General features: G+C 40.4%; 1 protein-coding gene and 1 long non-coding RNA gene across 7 annotated transcripts in view; one reads left to right on the forward strand and one right to left on the reverse strand.

Annotated features, from left to right (window-relative positions):
• The window catches only part of LOC128085835 (uncharacterized), a 32,549-nt gene extending 14,225 nt beyond the window's left edge, over positions 1 to 18,324 (reverse strand). For 2 of the 6 annotated variants that reach the window (XR_008209117.1, XR_008209119.1), the window contains exons 1-4: positions 18,173 to 18,324; positions 16,133 to 16,236; positions 12,789 to 12,956; positions 11,685 to 11,857 (exon numbers count right to left, since the gene is read on the reverse strand). This is a non-coding gene — a long non-coding RNA (uncharacterized LOC128085835). Of the gene's footprint in view, positions 1 to 8,549; positions 8,745 to 11,080; positions 11,858 to 12,788; positions 12,957 to 16,132; positions 16,237 to 18,172 lie in introns of those variants that run through there. The other 4 variants (XR_008209120.1, XR_008209118.1, XR_008209115.1 and 1 more) reach the window with 4 other exon arrangements.
• GPNMB (glycoprotein nmb) lies at positions 960 to 18,096 on the forward strand. Its single transcript, XM_052693729.1, has 11 exons — positions 960 to 1,146; positions 5,446 to 5,592; positions 6,272 to 6,415; positions 7,752 to 7,922; positions 8,949 to 9,107; positions 9,564 to 9,872; positions 10,965 to 11,087; positions 11,767 to 11,869; positions 12,687 to 12,892; positions 15,244 to 15,331; positions 16,113 to 18,096. Exons 1-11 carry the CDS (start codon positions 1,077 to 1,079, stop codon positions 16,264 to 16,266), a joined length of 1,674 nt encoding a protein of 557 aa, XP_052549689.1. The 5' UTR covers positions 960 to 1,076; the 3' UTR covers positions 16,267 to 18,096.
• Positions 18,325 to 18,364: the final 40 nt, after the last annotated feature.

Raw genomic sequence — 18,364 nt, forward strand, 5'->3', positions numbered from 1 at the left:
CTCTGCCCAAATAAAATATAGTTTAGTGTTGCCCAACTTGTTGATTTCTCATTAACTGGTGCCTCCCTTGCCAGTGCTCTACTTTGGGATCACTGAGTCCACTCTTGAGGCCCATACTTGATTCCATGCCATAGCTCACCAAAGCTGCTGCTTTGCTGAAAACAAAAGAAACATCACCAGGCTGACAGAACTGCAAAATAGTTATTGCACTGCCTGCAGAAGACCACCTGTGTCTGGTGAAGCAAGCTGAAGCTGAATGTGAACCAGAAAGTGCAGTGTTTGCCAATGTTGCCCTTCTTCTCTTCAGGCACTGATTACATTTCATTATTAGGTTGGGCAGTAAAATCTATTTTTGCTTCATCCCTATTCATCACACACTACAGTGAAGTACTTGTTAGTGTGTAGATCAACTTGTGACCTAGATATTGACTGTCTATCACAACATAGTCTGTGATCATACCCCTAAGTGTCGTATCACACAACTGTGATAGTAAGGTACGTGTATGTACCCACTAAGTGAACATTTAAATAATGTTTGCCTTCAGGATCAACTCTGATCAAGAGCCAAGTCCAGGGAAGTGCTAGAATCAGCCAGTTTTCATTTAGTTTATGGTTGCTGCTCAGCGTGTGGGAAGAGAAACATGTTAAAAGTAGAGACCAGTTCATCAAATGCAATGAGCTGTTGCAGTAACACTAGCAAATCAGGCTAGGGTGAGAGTTAATTTGGATTTTTGGAAGTAAATAATCCTAATTTAAAAACAAATTAGGTATAAATATTGATCAGAGTGCAAAACCAATATGAAAATGCCTGCAAGGTAAATGGTGTGGCTCTAAACAGGTCTCACAGAAATCCCAGCGAATGCTGAAAGCAAAGGGAGTGAGTCATAAGCACATGAGCTGAAAGAAGCTGAAGACAAAATCATGCATCTCTGCTTAATTCCATCACATGATGAGTCCTGGGGCCCTTCATTTAATCGGAGGGCCGAGCAGTGGAGAAACTTCATTCTCACTTCTCAGTGGAGGCTGAAGGAGTTACTGCTCCGCCGTGCGCGCCGGCCAACGCACAGCCTGGCACCATGTGCGGGGCTCACCGCCACCTCGCGCTCCTGCTCCTGGCCGAAGCGGTCCTGTGTGCTGCTGCCATGCGTGAGTGCCTGCCTCCCTCACCCCTTCCTCCCTCCTGTCCTGCGATGGTGCTTAAAACCTATTTGCTCCCTGATGTGTAGTGATTGCTGAAGCTATACTGAGCTGCAGAAAAATGCCAAGAGCTGTTTGCTGCTCTCCACGGGTAAACAGCTGAGCCTTGGTTCATCTTCTCAAATTTCAAACAATATTTATTTGGCTCAACTACAGCCAGAAAGGCAGAGGCAGGATGGATTTCTTGTAGTTTGCTTGGCTGGGAGAGGCTGCCAGAGCTCCAGGACAGTAGGAGTCCAGGAATTAGACCCTCCAGCTGTGGTGGTCATGCTTGGTCCTTGGCTTCTTCCCAGACTCCCAGCTTGATTTCCAGTCTTACTGACTCACTGAGCTCAGTGCTGGTAACCCAAAATGGGAACTGGGGGTCAATTTCCAGAGTCTGCAAGAAGGAAACTGAAGGCCTTAGCAACTGAGGTCAGGCTGAGCATATCTCTAGCCTTATACCTGTATTTAATGGGTACTTTCCCAGAATCTGATGGTGTATAGCATCAGAACTTCCTCAGCCAGATGTAAAGCCATTGCATTTAACAGGATTTCTCCCCCATCAGTTTGTGCACTCTAGTTTTGGTGGTAGCCCATGTATATTTTGAACCAGCAAGAAATGTCACAGCCAAACTGTGCCTAACTTGAAGAAATAAGTGTATTTTTTGTGCTTAGAACCTATCAACTGCTAGGTTCATTTACTCTCCTTAGCTCCTGGACTTTCAGAAACAGTGAAAAAATGCTTCTTCCTCCATGCTGTTCACGATTCGGTTTTAACAGAATCACCTGTCACCCACTCTCTAGGCTATCTGCTTGTTCCTCATCTGGAAACAATTTCATCCTTTTGGCACCTTTCTCTGTATTTTTCACTTCTCTGATGCCCTGCTCATGCTGTAAAGATCAGAGCAGCATGCAGTATTCAAGACATGAACTAGCACGTGGAGAATTGCACAGCGCTCTAACAATGTTTTCATCTTTGCTCTTTAACCTTTACCTATTTTTTCAACTATTCCCGAGCACCGTATTCAAAACTGTAAAGATACAAGATCTCATTTTCAAGTGGCAATAGTAGATTGGAAGCTCTCGTGCTGTACAAACAGTTCTGTATCAACCCAGTCAGCCTTGTTCACCTGCTCTCCAGCTCCTTTGGCAAAACTTGAATGTATTTGCGAGGAATGCGCTCCTTTATGGCACATCATATTAATTTGCTGTTTCTGACAACTCTGTTCTTCACTGCTGTTTCTACCAGCTTGTCCAATTTGAGCATCACGCCTTTTATAATCCTCTAAATCTTCCCTGGAAATGTTTTAAGAACTGTCAGCACAGTTGCCAACTTTTGTTTCATGACCACTGAAGCAGCTTGGAGCAAGACGTTACACATTATGGTGAACAGTTCATTTATTTCGCTCTTGAACAGCTTCCACACCTTTTGAGCCACCTGATCCAGACGGCTTTTTGATTTGATTTGCTCTATCTTTTTTCTTCACTTTGAGAGAGATTCTCCATCGCTGTGAAGAAAATTCTGGCACAGAAATCTCTTAGGCTCTTCCGTTGAGCATGAAAATGTCAGCGAGTACATTTTTATTTTTGTGCCACCACTTTATCTTCCCTAAATGTTGCTTTTGTATCTATACCCTCTATTCCCCCTACCGACTTTCTGGCAGGCTTTCTAATACTTCTGTATTTAAAAAATTTAATTAGTAAGTTTCACATCTTTGTAAGTTGTTTCTCAAGTTCTCTTTTGTCCCACTTTATTATGTTTCCACATGCAATGTTAGAAAGTTTACGTCATTTTCTTCTCTTCTTAGCTTGGCCATAACATCAGCCTTCTTACATTCTGCTCTTTAACTATGCCATCTTTTTATTGCTGTTCTAACGCTGACTTTCTCCCTTTCGTGGCTAACACACCAGCACAGGAAATGCTGAACTTGTCTTCTTTGTGTTTTTCACCAAAATGAGAACCAGAATGAGAAAGAAGAACGTCCATCAGAGTGTGATCTCTTATGATCACCTCACCAAAACTATTACAGTAATCATTTCCTTAGATTGTATTATTACCCCATCTATTTTGAATTAAACTGCTCTAATTTCATGTTACGACCAACATCTGTGCTTGAGTGTTTTTCATTGTTACAGAAGAAATACATTAAAGCTTCCCATTCCTTTAATTCAGCAGTGGAAAATCTTCAGTTCCAAGTGTTAGCTGAACTAGTGGTGAAGTATTTTGTCATCTTAAAAATGTCTTTGTCTTGTCCTGAAGCTCTTGTGAAATGTTTTATATTTGATTGAAATAAACAAAGCACAATGGGGAGGCACAGAAATGCCTCAGGAGCTCGTGATCTAGAAGCAGTGACCACAGCTATTACTAAAGCTGGACAGGAAAAATGACTTCTGAATTCAAAGATGGCTATTCAAAATGAAAAGCATTTATAAAGTTAGAACTCTTCCAGCTCATTTTGATGAACTGAATATTTGGGGAAAAAATGACTGAAATGTTTTGATTGGGCAAAATCAAAACATTTTTATTCATCACACAATTTTTAGATAAAGTCAAAGAGAATGGGAAAAAAAGGATAAAATTCATAACCACTTACTTTCAAATAAGATGACATTAATTTCTTGACATAACATGTGATTAAGCACAAAAAGCTTTTGTGAAATATTTTTATGGTTTTTATAGCTTCTAATCTGCTTTTCTTTTCCTGGGGGACAACATTACCCAACTCTGACAAAGAGTCAACATAATACAGCACGTGATACAAGCCAAGAGGAAATACAGGTCATGATGTTCTGCTCTGCTCACATCAAAATATCTTGAATCTTCAGGGAAGTCTTGATTCAAGATATTTAAGTGAGATTGCAAGGAGTTCCTGTAGGGCAAAAATGTACAGGAGAATATGTCTCATAACATCTGCAGACTCTTCCTTGTACCTTTTAGTCCTTAAGCCTCAGGAGACCAGGGAGAAATCTGCTTGCTTTGAGGTGACCACTGAGATGGGACTGGCCAAGGGATGCCCTCCCAGACCAGCAGCCATCTCACTGGATGATAAAACATCAAGAGAGAAGCAGCTCCTGCCTGCTCTGTGGTGCTGTCCTTCTGGCTCTTCCCTGCAGTAAAATCAGGAGTCACAAGACCAGGCTGAAATTGTCTACACCTGCTCTGCAACTTTTCCAAAACCGGGACAAACTCCAACACGACTGGTTTTGGTACAGCCCACACAGCCATTCCTGCCCTTCTTACAGGTCCCTGCATCTTCCCTGAAATCATCCAGCTCTTTCTTGCACCCGTGTATAAATCTCAAAAGCATCCAGTATCTACAAACTTTAAAATAAAGTAGAAATCCTGACTCCCTTGATGTTAGGACAGAATGGCACACCCAGCAGTTACCTGATTAAGATGACAGAGTTGTTCAAAGCCTCCAGGCTTTCATGGAACTCTGCATATGAGTCTACTTAAGAACATATTTTTATGGTATCCTACAGTGTTTGACATGTTCCTACGTGTTACTTGAAAATTTATTTTGCTTTGCATTACGTGAGTGCTTTATAATAGAGAGGGATCCTTGAAGGCCTGGGAAAAGTTTGAGTCCCTCATTTGTAGTAATATGAGAAGAAAGAGGTTATTAACATTATTTAATCTGAGTAATTTTAAAGTAATAGGCATGCAGCTGATGTTTTTGCTGTTACACTGTAAACACATTGAATTTACTATTCAGCTCTTCATTTCCTTTTCTGCAAACACCAGCTTCTGTTACACTTGGCTCCAGCCCCCTCACACAAACTAGCAGCCACTCCACCAAAGAAGCATCAATGGGTCAAAATTCATTTCCAGCACAACTTCCATTAGAGCACAGCTCAGACACGATGTATGTTGCTTGTTCCCTTTAAGGCAGAGGTTTGTCACTGGTCCAGCATAAGGCATGCAGCAGTCAGGCAACCTCTTTATAACTGTCATAACTGTTGTGTGCTTATGTTCACTCATAAGAACTATGGCTCTGATATGGTCAAAATGTTGTAAAACATTGTTTTCTTTCTCTGGAAAGCCTGCAATAGAGCAAGTGGAAAAATATCAGTCTGTCAGAGATGGAATTGCTGATTATAGCTGATTAAAGTTTCTAGGGCTGCAGTGATAAAGTTCTGTAACCCTCCTCTGATGAAGAGGACCAGAATACAGTCATAACAGGAAGGCAGTTCAGCACAGGCGTGGTGCTTTTACAGGGTGGGAAGGAGGACACCAGCCCACTGCATGTTTCCATTTCTATCCAGGGTTTCAAGATGTGTTGAGCGATGGAAGAGCTTCTCCTGTCATGCACAACAAGATACAAGGCTGGTCTAGTGATCAAAACAAATGGAATGAAAAACTTTATCCTTTCTGGGAAGACAACGACCCTCGGTGGAAGGACTGCTGGAAAGGTAATCATACACACACACAGTTCAAAGACACAGAGAAAATTGGCCAGAAAATCCTCCTCACTGGAGCTGCAGCGCTTTTTCACAGGTGCAATATTCTCAGCTGCTGCAAACACTGCAAAGTAGGGATGATCTGCTCTGATACCATTAGCAGCATGTTGTCTGAAGAACAGAATAATGAGCTGTTCCAGTTACTGCTTTCCCATACCTCACAGCCTCAGATGTGAATACTTAGCATGACATAGTGATGGCCAGGGATGGGATAATGCTTTGCTTGAAACATGCCCTACAGGACGTGGAGCTTCAATTTCTACCTCAGTAGGGTGCTGCAGGCTTCAATTTAACAACTTCTGTGAAAAGCCTGTTCACTGTCTCCTGGGCTGAGCCAAGTTCTAAATACAGGGGAGAAATACAAATGTTCTCCTTTGGGATATATCAACCTCATAGGTAAAAAATCTCTTGTAGCTCTAGAAAGGAAATGAATGACAGATCAGTAAGTTATGTTGGAGGTATCCCTATTGTTCTAAACTAGGGCTTTGATGAGAACTCAAGTGATTTAGGAGTACAAATCCCCTTGGTTATAAAGGAGCAACCAAGCAAGTGCTTACAATGTAAACAGTGCATGGTTGAAGGTAGCTGCTGCACTGATAAACGCAGTGAAGACCAGTTTGGGTTTTTACAGGAGGAAAGGTGACAACCAAGCTGGTGACTGACAGCCCAGCACTGGTGGGATCCAATGTGACCTTTGTTGTGACCCTGCAGTTTCCCAAGTGCCAGAAAGAAGATCAGGATGGCAACATTATATACCAGAGAAACTGCACCCCGGGTAAGTAGTGGCAATCTCCATGCTGGTGTGAAAGTGCAAATGGTTGAAACCATTAGAAATACACCTCATGAACAGTGGTCATGTTGCTCTTAACTGGTAACTACACCAGAGTCTAACCTGTCATACTATTTTCTTTCTTCACATTGCTGCAATGCTTTTAACATTCTGCATCTCCTACAAATAATGACCGGTTAATTTAAGGAGATTCGTCTTCACTATAAAACTGGCTTCCCAAATATTTCAATTGGCTTTAATTTGGCTTCATAACAAAACTGCTGCTGCTTTTCAGCTCAGTCACAATGTTGCAGTCCCTGGCTGAGTGCAGGTTCAATTGATCACTCAGTCACACTGTTTTCCTCAAAATTTATAAAGCTGCTGGTTTATAAAATTGACTTTTTTTTCAGTTTGGGATTGTAGAACTCACTAACAAACTAACTCTCAAGAAAGAATAAATCTCACATTCCCACATTTTAAGTATTAAAAAAAAAAAAAAAGAAGAAGAAGAAGAAAAACAAATAATTTAAAATCAAGCAATCCACTTCATAGGATAATCATCTTCGTATCTTATTCACGTGTTTAATGGGGGAAAAATATGCAACAACTTCAGTGTTTGAAGCTGCCAGATCTGGAGTGAAAGAGGCTGTTGTACATTTCTTCCTCTGAACTCATAAATCTTCAGCACATTTTTTAATGATGAAAGTAATTTTCATTTCAAGGCATAAAAACTTTTTTTTGTTTTCTTCAGCCTAGATTCTACTTTTTCACTGTCTAATATTTTGCTAGCTGCTGATATCCATTCTCTACGTGATGCTCATTGTGCTGGTTGGGAAAGGAACCTATATTTTATTATTCAAAAAGGAACGGAAATTCAGGTCTAAGTTATTTAAGGAGAACTTTTCTGACAAAACTAAAAGTCGTTTCTTCACAGTGTTTCCATGGCTGAAGTTTCTACTTAAAATTTTAAATTCTGCTTGCCAAATGTTGGGGAAACTTCACCGGCTCCAGCAAAACACTACAATGCCATGTAGTTGTCCACAAATTTTGGAGAAGTAACTTTAAATCATGTCTGGCTCATGACACAGTAGATTTTTTAAGCCTCGAAATAAAAAATTGTAAGCCAGAAAAATTTGGTGTCTGTATTAAAAACAAGCAAACAACAGAAAAACCCACATATATGGAAAAAATGAATGTCAGCCGAAAAATAACCCAATGTACCCTGTTGTTTAAGGCCTTGTCATAACAAGACTTTGTCATAACCTGGGGTGTCTGCCTCCTGTTTCCTCACTTGCTGTGAAATTCTCACTTGACCAGGAATGTGTCCTGTTTCTACACTTAGATTCTCCAGCCCAGGATCAGTACGTCTACAACTGGACTGAATGGATCGACAACTGCAGCTGGGAAAACTGCACAAGCAACCACAGCCATAATATATTCCCAGACGGAAGACCCTTCCCTCATTATCCTGGCTGGAGGAGAAGGAACTTTGTCTACCTGTTCCATACATTTGGTTAGTACTGCAATGTACTCAGTTTGGTTGATGCTGCAAAGCTTATATTCACTCATTTTTTCTAGTATCTTTCATTAAAAGTCCTTGAAAAGGATTCCACACTTCTTGAATGGGGACCCCGAATTTGTTGCCCATTTTTTGAAGAGGCCACCAGGTGTTCTATTAATCTTCTGCTAGATTTGGAAATTGTGTATTACCAGGAGATCTTTTTTAAGTCTGCATTCACAGAACTACCATTAAAGAAAATTAATTTCCTTTCAGTGGTACTCAATACAATTTTCTACGAAAAGATAGGGTCTGAGGTCAGTCAGATGACCTGCTGGCCAGTCGCTGCCTCTTCAGATTCTCAGATTTTATAGAGAGCACAAAGCTGCATATGTTCACATCAGTTTAATGGCACAGCAATTCTTAACTCTGGGGAGAAGGCAAAATCTGTCATTGACTATGTAGTACTGTTCTATTCACAGATGCTGGTTTTCAGTATTTCCAGCTGTGAGTATGTAATGCTTGGGCTATTTCTGGCACAGGCTACATACTAAATCTTAGAATCCTAATTTAGCTTGAGAAAATCAGTATTGTCATCAACATTAGCATGAATAATAATAATATTGTTATATATACAACAAAAGTATATGAAGGGCTATGGGGTATGAAGCATTATATCTTCTTGCTACATTGAAGGTAAACTTAAAATGCCTAAGAGGTAACACCATCCACTACATAATCCTAATTACTCAACATAATGTAATTTCTTTGCAAAGAAGTGCCTTGGCAAATGCAGTCTTCCTTAAATCAGTGAAATGTGGGACACCTTTCTGACACCTTTGGGAAAAAAAAAAAAAAAAAATGGGAGTAAATGCATTGTAAAAGTGCTCCCCAAACACCTGCCAGGCAACTGAAGGACAAATCTGAACTACACATTTTGATTAGGCAACCCAAGAGTCACAAAGATACAGGTTCTGTAAAAATAATTTCTTGTAGCTAGACTCAAAGGAAAATATATGACAAGTTCATGTTCTGTTTCAGGCCAGTACTATCAAACAATTGGACGATCTTCAGCAATTTTTTCAGTCAACACTGCAAATATCACTCTTGGCAAACACACAATGGCAGTATCCATTTACAGGAGAGGGCACTCAACATACGTTCCCATTGCAAGAGCAAGTACCACTTATGTTGTAACAGGTGAGTGTGCTGAAACAAACTGCAACAAAATACTGGGAGCATTTGTTGTTTCGCTGTTAAAAGAAAGAATTCACCACAAACATAATCTGGCATGCAAAGAATGCATAGCCTGAGAAAGGTTTTTAATACAAATGTGATATCTCTAGCAAATTCCCTAGAATAATGTAATTAATCTCTGTAACTATCTCAGTTGTGACATCTCTACTTGATGTGATTTACCAGAGGAAATGCAATTTTCCACTGATACCTGTGATTCCTTATTTGTCCCCATACCTCTCTGGATAACTGTTTGCCACTGACTTGGAAGATCAGTAAATCAAATTAAACTAGAAACCCATGTTAGAGATACTAATGTCTCACATTCTGACTCTTGTTCAGGAGCTTTGGAGCTGTCTGTTGTTTGGAGGCAGATACGTGCACTTTACTCACTTTCTTTCTTTTTTTTTTTTCTGGCAGACAAAATTCCACTATCTGTGAGCTTGTCCCAAAAACATGACCGTAACATCTCAGACTCCATTTTTATCAAAGACTCACCAATCACATTTGATGTGAAAATCCATGATCCCAGCTACTACCTTAATAATTCCGCCATCTCCTACAAGTGGAATTTTGGAGATGGAAGTGGCTTATTTGTAGAAAGCAGTGCCACCACATCTCACACCTTTGCTCTGCAAGGAAACTTCACTCTCAATTTAACTGTTCAAGCTATTATACCCGTGCCTTGCAAGCCAGTAACACCCACTCCATCATTGCCCACCCCAGCAGGTAAGAGTTTATCTATCAGCAGTGAGGATCTATACTAAATCTCTAAATCATTAAGTACATGTATTCAGAACTTTTGGTTTATCAAAAAAGTTCTGTGAAATCTGCAAGCTTCACAAACTGGCTTAGAGACAGAATCAACACACACACAGACATCATATACACATATTCAAAAAACTAATTTCCATTTCTCACCACAATGACTTAAAGGGGTCTTCACATAGACCTAAGCACATATACATCTATTTTCATATCCTCCACTACACCAGATCAAGTGGTTGTGGTCTTGCCCACTCAAGAGACATCTTTTGAGGTAAGATGTAAATTTTAAGCGAGGAAGAAGTATTTCAGAGCCAGTTCCTTTCTGGTTTGCATTAATCTCCACCCAAAATTAAATGAGATTGGATTGAACTAGAAAAACATTTACATGTATTTCAAAATATGGGATTTCCACACTGCATTAAGCCAAGAATGGCTTTTTCACTTTAAATTTATGCACAACTGTATTTCAGAATAATCTTCATGACGGTCAGCATTTTTTTAACATATCAAAGGATTTTAAAGTTTGCAAAAGGCCTGCAGTTTCAGCCTGGGTAACTATATAACACTACCAGTATCAAATTGTAAATCTGGCTATATTTTTCAAATTTCACATTTTTATGTGGTTTTAATGAAATATGAAGTGAGAATTAAAAAGCAAAGAAAAGAGAATTTTCACTACTTCCTTATTAGCTCTAATATAGAACAATAGAAAAATACTTGCTTTCTAAGAGAGCTTTTGTTGGCATTTGGAATATAATTGATGTGGGAATTTTAAAGCTCAATTATACCCAATCTTGCAGTCTCACTTTTATTTCACACAGACAGAGGACTGGCAGAGTTTACTCAGGCCACTGTAGGGTTCTACAGAGCAGCTTCCCACATGTGTTTTCTTTCAGAATGATCCCACAAAGATAAATGTATTACTGCATAGCTGCAAAGCAAAACAACCAGTGACATATGTAATTAGTACTATCGAGAGAGATAGTCATGCTCAGAATACTTCTACACTCATTCTAAAGATGTATATCTATGTTTCTTTCCTCAAACCAACAGTAACAACCGAAGCTCTTTCTAATTCAGACCCTTCTGTCCCCAATGAGACAACAGAAGACAATCCTGATGGAGGCTGCCACATTTACAGATATGGATACTACACAGCTGGTATCGCCATTGTAGGTAATGATGTGAGCCAATACCTGGAGCAGAATGAGGCAAATGTACTACACATATGGCAAAGATAATGTTTGTTTAGTCATAGTTTTATCAGATATGTGAGTCCCACAGTCAAGATCCTTCTCTTGGACACAGCTAGCATTTTCACAGATTAATGCACACATAGTTAACCACCCTACTTTGGTTTCTTTAGATGCTGACAGGTCAGCCTGTACTGAAGTTTATGGTACTTTGGTTTCAGACAAGTCTTGATCTTCTTTTGTCTGGACACCTGCTGATGGTTGTCCCCATGCTACACATGTGTTTCTGGGCACTTGGGCTGGGAGAAAGCTGGTGGGGATACAAGCTCTATAATTCTTTCCTGTTCTGAAACCCACCGGCCAGCGGGATCACATAAGGTTGTGCTAACCTTGGCATGTACAGAAGTGTGGCTACTGGGAGGTGGAAGTGATTTTGTGAAAGAAATAACTAACTATACAAGAAAAATAAAGCGAAGCAGAAAGCCATGATCTCATAGGGAAAGTACTGGAATATTTCTCAGCTTTCAAACCCTTTAAAAGGAGCACAAAGGGAGGAAAGTTATGGCAAACAAGACCTGACCTGAGCATCAGCCAAACACTTGAGTTTCTGTACACACAAGGTTGTCATGTGTCCTACTGTTGACATCTGTTTCCTCTCCCAGAGGGAATCCTTGAGGTAAATATTATTCGGATGACAAGCATCCAGTTGACAGAAAGTGAAGCTGAAAATCCACTGGTTGACTTTGTTGTTACCTGCCAAGGGAGGTAAGTATGTAAATGAAATTGTTAATCATCTTCCCTCTTTAAAAATAATTAGGTGCTGGAACACTGTCTGTGCTTACACACAGCAGAATGAACAAATGTTGGGAACACCACAGTGTTTCTATTTCTTGACTGGAACTAAAGATAATGAAAGTCTCATTTGTAAATTATGTCAATAGAAGCTACTGCCAGGCTCGTAGGATACAGAACAAATGGCAGGCTGAACTAAAAGTAAGAGAACTAGATACTGTGGAGAAGCAATTCTATATTTTCCTGGCAAAGACAGGATTTTAGCACTCAATGTGAAATTGGAAGCAGCCTACTGAAGTTGGAAGGAAGAAGTCTCTTTTCAGTCTCTTTTTTGACATTTAGAGTAAATGGGTGTGTCTAAGCAGTTTCTTAGAGAGAAAATGTTGCACTAATTTTCCTAGCTCCTGGAAGGGGATCAGTTGAGAGGCATGAGAACTACAAAAATTGTCTTGGCAACACAACTGGAAAACAATTTACCTCTCTTAAGTTAGTGTTCACATTTTTCAGCACACGACATTACACATAAGAATCCGTATTCTTTTCATAATTATGTGTATTAAAGGCAACAAATTTCATAAGTCAATCTGTGGCAGGTTTTTCCTGTGATCACCATAAAATGTTAAATGCATAAAATATAGATAATACATATAGATAATATATACATGCCATCTTCATAATCACGACGGTAAGCGAACAAACATCAGTATAAATCTGGGGCAGCAGTGCAAGGTGTCCATAAGTGGGGCTAACAGGATTCCACAACGCAACATATTCTCTCTTCCCACCCCAGCCTCCCTACAGATGTCTGTACAGCAGTTTCTGACCCCACATGCCAGGTGTCTCAGGGCATGGTATGTGACCCCGTCGTCGTCACTGAAGAATGCCTACTCACCATTAGGAGAGCTTTTGATGAACCCGGAACGTACTGTATAAACATCACCTTGGGTGATGACACGAGTCAAGCCCTTGCCAGTGCGCTTATTTCTGTAAATGGAGGTGAGTCCGTGCAGAGCAGATGCAGGTTGTCTGTGAGTAGTTTCTCCCTGTAGTCATTTATCTGCTGAGAAGGGAACACAAGAGAAACATGGGAGTTTCAGTGTGCCTGGAGGCCTCAGCCATCTTGTGTGAGAGGTCATACAGCGACAAAAGACATTTGCTTCCCTATGAAAATTTTAAATGTTAGAACTTGGTTTGATTTACAGCTTACAGAGTACAGCAATCATACAAACCCATCAGTAACACAAAACATGAAATGTTCTTTAGCTGTAGGTTATTTTTGCTACTCTGTTGGGCAGAAAAGTAGGTAAGGGACATGTCATTCATCCTACTGCACACATGGATACATAGAAGACAGTAAGGAAGGATTTGGCTCATTTGAAAGAGAACCGAAGCCTACAGCTGGGCAGGCTGCCCTGTGCCCTCTTTGTAGCTCATTGATCTTAACTGAGTTTCTATTTCTACACAAGATGAACCAGGCTCTGGAAAGGCCTGAGTCATTCACTGATGACAAAGTGTGCCCTAGGTGACTGTTTTCAGAATAGGTTTACCTTGGTCAGATGAGTATCACTGTATCTCACTCACAGTTATTCAAGCAGTCTTTGACAGAAACAGGTATTAACTTGGCCTCACTAAGGACCCTAAACAATAAAGCTGTCTCTCTGCTCCCAACCCATTCCCCTCCTGACCTCTCACTGAACATCCCAGTGACTATTCTTATTTATTTAATTGGCATCAGCCAAGAAACTGACCCTTTGAAGTCACTTGCCACAGTATTTTGGCTGCTTTTATTCTATCTAGCTGTAAAATTAGCTGTGCCTAAATCATTTATGGTGACTAAGACACAATGTCTGACCTAATTGTATTTCAGCTCCAAAAGACAGGAAAAAAAATGAAGTAGGATTTTACAAAAGTGTATTCACAGCAGCTAAATTTAGCCTAACAAGACTGTCTCCCCAGGTTTCCTCCTGAAGGAAAAGCTAATTTGTAGTCTGGAGCTTTACGCTATAATCATTTCGGAAATAGGATCTAAGAGAGGCTGCTGCTACGAATCACCTTCTGGAGGAGCTCACCTAAAATGTGCAAACATTTCCCACGTGTCATGATTTTGCACATATTTCAAGGGAAAATCCCATTTGGTACCCAAGCACACGTAAACATTTGACCTTTGAAGTTTGGCAGGACTGTATCTGGGTTTGTAGGCATTGCTCACAAGCAGCTTTTAACCTGTTCAAACTGCTGTTGAATGAATTGCAGTCCTACAATTTAGACCTGTCCCATCAGTTTCCTTTGCAAGCTAGTCCAGGGACCTGCCTTATTAATAAAACAGTGCAAGTCCCTATACTCTCAGAAAAAATATCATGTGAACAAACAGTGAAGTCAAGCCTCCACAGGTATTTTATCAACAAACTGAAAAATGCATGAGGCACACATACCAAGAAAATGATTTAATGTCATGATTTTTCATAGATATCAATTATAAATCAATTATAAATCAACACACTGGCAAGTAAGTCAACATGCACCTCTAGGTTACTTCACTGTATAAAAACTGTGGTAAATACGAGGAGTAATAATGTGTCTCAGTATTCTCAGTGAATGGGTTGAAGTCCTTTCAATGGGCTGGAAAATTAAGATATGTAACACATTTAAAAAAATTGTAACGATGCACCTTCTTCTATCACATACAATGGAATTTGGAATGGAGTGAAATTGTCAGTGACAAGCCAGAAAATAGAGCTCAATGACGATCAGAGCTCAGAATTAATTTCCCTGGGTAAGAATGTTAAACAGCAGAGCTCTCAGCTCTTCAATAAAGCAAACAAGCCTGGGTCCATTAGGCTCTCAGCCAGGCTTTGCCATCTTAATATGTGGAGCTGAAACAAACAGCATTTAAGAAAGTCTATTTTTATTCTCTTTTCCTTACCTCGTGGCTATTAGTTGATAGGCTAAAGTTGATTCTTATATTATAGCTTATAAAGAAACAACATTTCATACTCCAGTGTAAATGGTCCCCTAACTTTGCAATCGGCGGGGAGCCAATCAGCTCCACCTCATGGGATGCCACCACGGGTCCCTCAGTGGCTGGAGGAGCCACAGCGTGTCTCTGGAGCAATCCACATGCAAAACCAGCAGAGCCAGCCCACTGTGTGCTGCCTCTCAGAATTAAGCCTATCGGGCTGTGAAAACACATCATCTCTTGCCTAAGTCTCTGACTTCCAACGCTTAGCTTGCATTCCAGTGTAATACAGCCATTAAAACAGTTGGATAAAAATTGTATTTTCTTGAGAAAACCAATTACTCTGTTAAAATAAGGCTAATTTTTAATCTAGCTGCTTTCTGAACTCTAGGATCATCCTCAGGGACAACAAAAGGTGTCTTCATCTTCCTTGGTTTGTTGGCAGTGTTTGGCGCCATTGGGGCTTTCGTCCTTTACAAGTAAGTTGCTAAGACTAAAAACAGTTCAAGGAACTGACAAAAATATTAGCTAAACTAGCACAACCCACAACTTAAATTTGTGCTAGCTGTATTTTTGTTTCTTTTTCATTGTTATTCACAAATGTTCTAGCAAACACTCAAGAATATGAGATTACTGGCTTAACCCATAAAGCCATCAGAAAATTTGTAAATATTTAAATTTAATAGAAAATTACATTTGGTGTTTATATGCATTAACAGTAATAAAAGGCCTGGGAACAGCATGTAAGGAAACTCAAACTGCATAATGTCATTTAGTATTCAGTAGAACTTAACAAATAGAAATTTTATGTAGCTTTAAAACTCTTAACAGCAGTGATCAAGAATTAATCATCAAAATATATCAAATAAGTGACAGATTCTCTGGGAAAAGGGTACTGGACATGCAGAAAGTGGTTAAAAGAAACACATATTTGTGCATTATTAGCTTTGATGTTTCTGGTGAAACTTCAAGACTGCACTGAGACTCCTGAGTTAAGAGTATGCTCAGCCTTTGCAGGCAGTGGTGAGGAGGAAACACAGAGCAACAATACTCTAAGCAACAGAGCCTTCTCATTAACCAGGCCTTACCCTTAGTCACAACTAATTAACTACGGCAGTCAATCATTATTGTTTTAATAGAAGGGGGAAGGAATTATGTTATGAATATATGATCAATTCTCCTCTGCACTGGGCCACATGCTAAATGTGGACCTTTGTGTTCAAATGTCATTCTGCACCTAACTCTACATGTTCTTTGCAGGAGATACAAACAATACAAACCTATTGAGAGAAGTGCAGGACAAGCAGAGAACCAGGAGGGACTGAGTGCTTATGTCAGCAGCTTCAAAGCCTTTTTCTTCCCTAAGAGTACCGAGAGAAATCCTCTGTTGAAAAGCAAACCAGGCATTGTTTAAACCTTTAGCTTAACATTGACTTAGATTATGTATAAGACTGTATCATGATTTTTTTGTTGTTGTTATAAAAAGAAATGGGTAAGATAAAAACACATCTAGATTGATTGGTAGCTGTAGGGGGCTTGGTGCAATTCGAAATACCAAAATAGTCCTTCTTAGAAAACAAAGGTAGTTTTGTGCACTTGCTGTTCTTGCTTATGATCTAGGATATGCTTTTCTAAATAACTAACCCTCATGCCTGGCGTTTTCTAACTTTTGGGTTAACTAGATATAAAATTAATCAGATCTAAAACCTGCAGGGGAAAAAATATTATGTAAACAAGCAAAAACCAAAAATGCATAAATACTTAGTCTTAAATAGACAGTCCAGTATAGCTGCTTATCACCTTAAAGAAGATTCAGGTCAGAAACAGGAGGCAGACACTGGCTACAGCTGTGGAAAGAAACTGCCATGCTATACTCCCAGGCACAGGCACCTAGCTGCTCATGTTGATTTACTGTTGGTCTTAGCACAGGCTTGTCCTGCACCTACCAGCTCCCCACCAAGCAAACCCCAGCCTCTGGGAACCTCCACAGGCACTGCTGCTCACATGCAGTTTGGCAGCCACCCTGCTTTGCATGGCAATGGCATTCAGAAGTGTGCAGGCAGACAGGGCTGGACACAGCAGCTCACTGCTGTGGACATAGCTACTAGTGCACAAGACTCACTATAACCTGGACCACAGACCCCAAGCAACAATAACAAGGCCCACCTGCTTGGTTTTTCCTGTCGAAACTTGATTTTAAAGAAATTCTAATTTCTCCACTCTCTCTCTTCGACCACTTTCTCAAGTGAAAACCCCAATCTACATAAGGCACCATGCTTCAGTTATTGCTTTTGCGTCACTCAGCTTGTGCTGGGCACGTAACTCTACACAATCTATTTCTGAACACTGAATTCTTTGAAGATCTATATTTCAATACATTTAGCTTATTTAATGTATCTTACAATTAGCCTGACACATATTGTTTTCCATTCCTGAGGCAATGAAGAACCACAGATGTATTTTCCTGACATCTTGGCAGCCCTGCTCACCATTTGCAATCTGAACACAGCCTTCACTATCACATCCACACTGTGCACAGACATCACTTGAGGATATACAGATTATGACACACTTGTGAGGTTAGGTCTGAAGCTATAAAAATTCAGTAGACTTTTATTTTGTTTCCACATTCTCCAATGAATTGTACTTCTTTTGTAGCCATTTCAGATATACGATTAGAAGTACCAGGTCTGTTTTTGTTATGTCTTCCTTATGGATAGCAAACACCCATCTAACCATAACTGGGCAAACAATTCCCTGACTTGAACAGAAACTACTTTTCCTGTGAAATGTACTGTCTGAACATTACAAGGCCTGTCATCGCCTGAAGCTGACTTGCTGCCCTGGTCTGGGGCAGGACAGGGCTTCCACCAACACCTCACCATGACGACCTGCTATGAGGCAGTGAGAGATGAGCTCTGTCTCAGGGTCAGGAGTAACGCGGGCTGCCAGTGACCCAAGCTACAGGCAGAAAGCACCCTGTTTGGAGAACATTTTAGGAGCCGTGTTGTCTTCTTAGGCTTTTACACCGAAATCAGCTTTCAGGCACACTTCAGTAACTTTTTTTAAATCTTTTACCCAAGAGTACAACACGGTGTGCGCTATCTTTTTTACATATCATGTCACTTTAGTTTTATCATCTGATTTTGCCTTTCCAACTGCAACTTCCATTTTGTACACCTTTCGTTTTATACAATGGAATCTAGCTGCTGTATTGACAAATAAACCATCCAACGATTGTCAAGAGCACTCTCCGTTTGTCTTGCAACGAGTCAAACAGGCAGCTTGGCGAGCTGAGTACTGACCAAACCAGTGCCTACCTGCAGAAAACACAGGTGGACCTGCCTTAGCCTTGGTGCCTTTGTGCAAGCCAGATGCTCAGCTCAAGCCCGCCCTCACAGCGGGGCACGCAGCCCGCACGAAGCAGGACCGAGCCGCCCAGCCGCCATTACAGCACGGCCTCCACACCCCGCCTCACCAACAAGGGCCCCCACGCACGCGCCGTCTCGCGC

This window comes from Tympanuchus pallidicinctus, unplaced genomic scaffold, assembly GCF_026119805.1.
Source record: "Tympanuchus pallidicinctus isolate F22 unplaced genomic scaffold, pur_lepc_1.0 scaffold3, whole genome shotgun sequence".
NCBI classification, from domain to species: Eukaryota; Metazoa; Chordata; class Aves; order Galliformes; family Phasianidae; genus Tympanuchus; species Tympanuchus pallidicinctus.

Coding starts and splice junctions, on each gene's coding strand:
- GPNMB (XM_052693729.1), top strand. CDS start 1,077: ATGTGCGGGGCTCACCGCCACCTCGCGCTCCTGCTCCTGGCCGAAGCG. Junction 6,416..7,751: donor CCAGAGAAACTGCACCCCGG/GTAAGTAGTGGC, acceptor TTCTACACTTAG/ATTCTCCAGCCCAGGATCAG. Junction 15,332..16,112: donor GGGGCTTTCGTCCTTTACAA/GTAAGTTGCTAA, acceptor TGTTCTTTGCAG/GAGATACAAACAATACAAAC.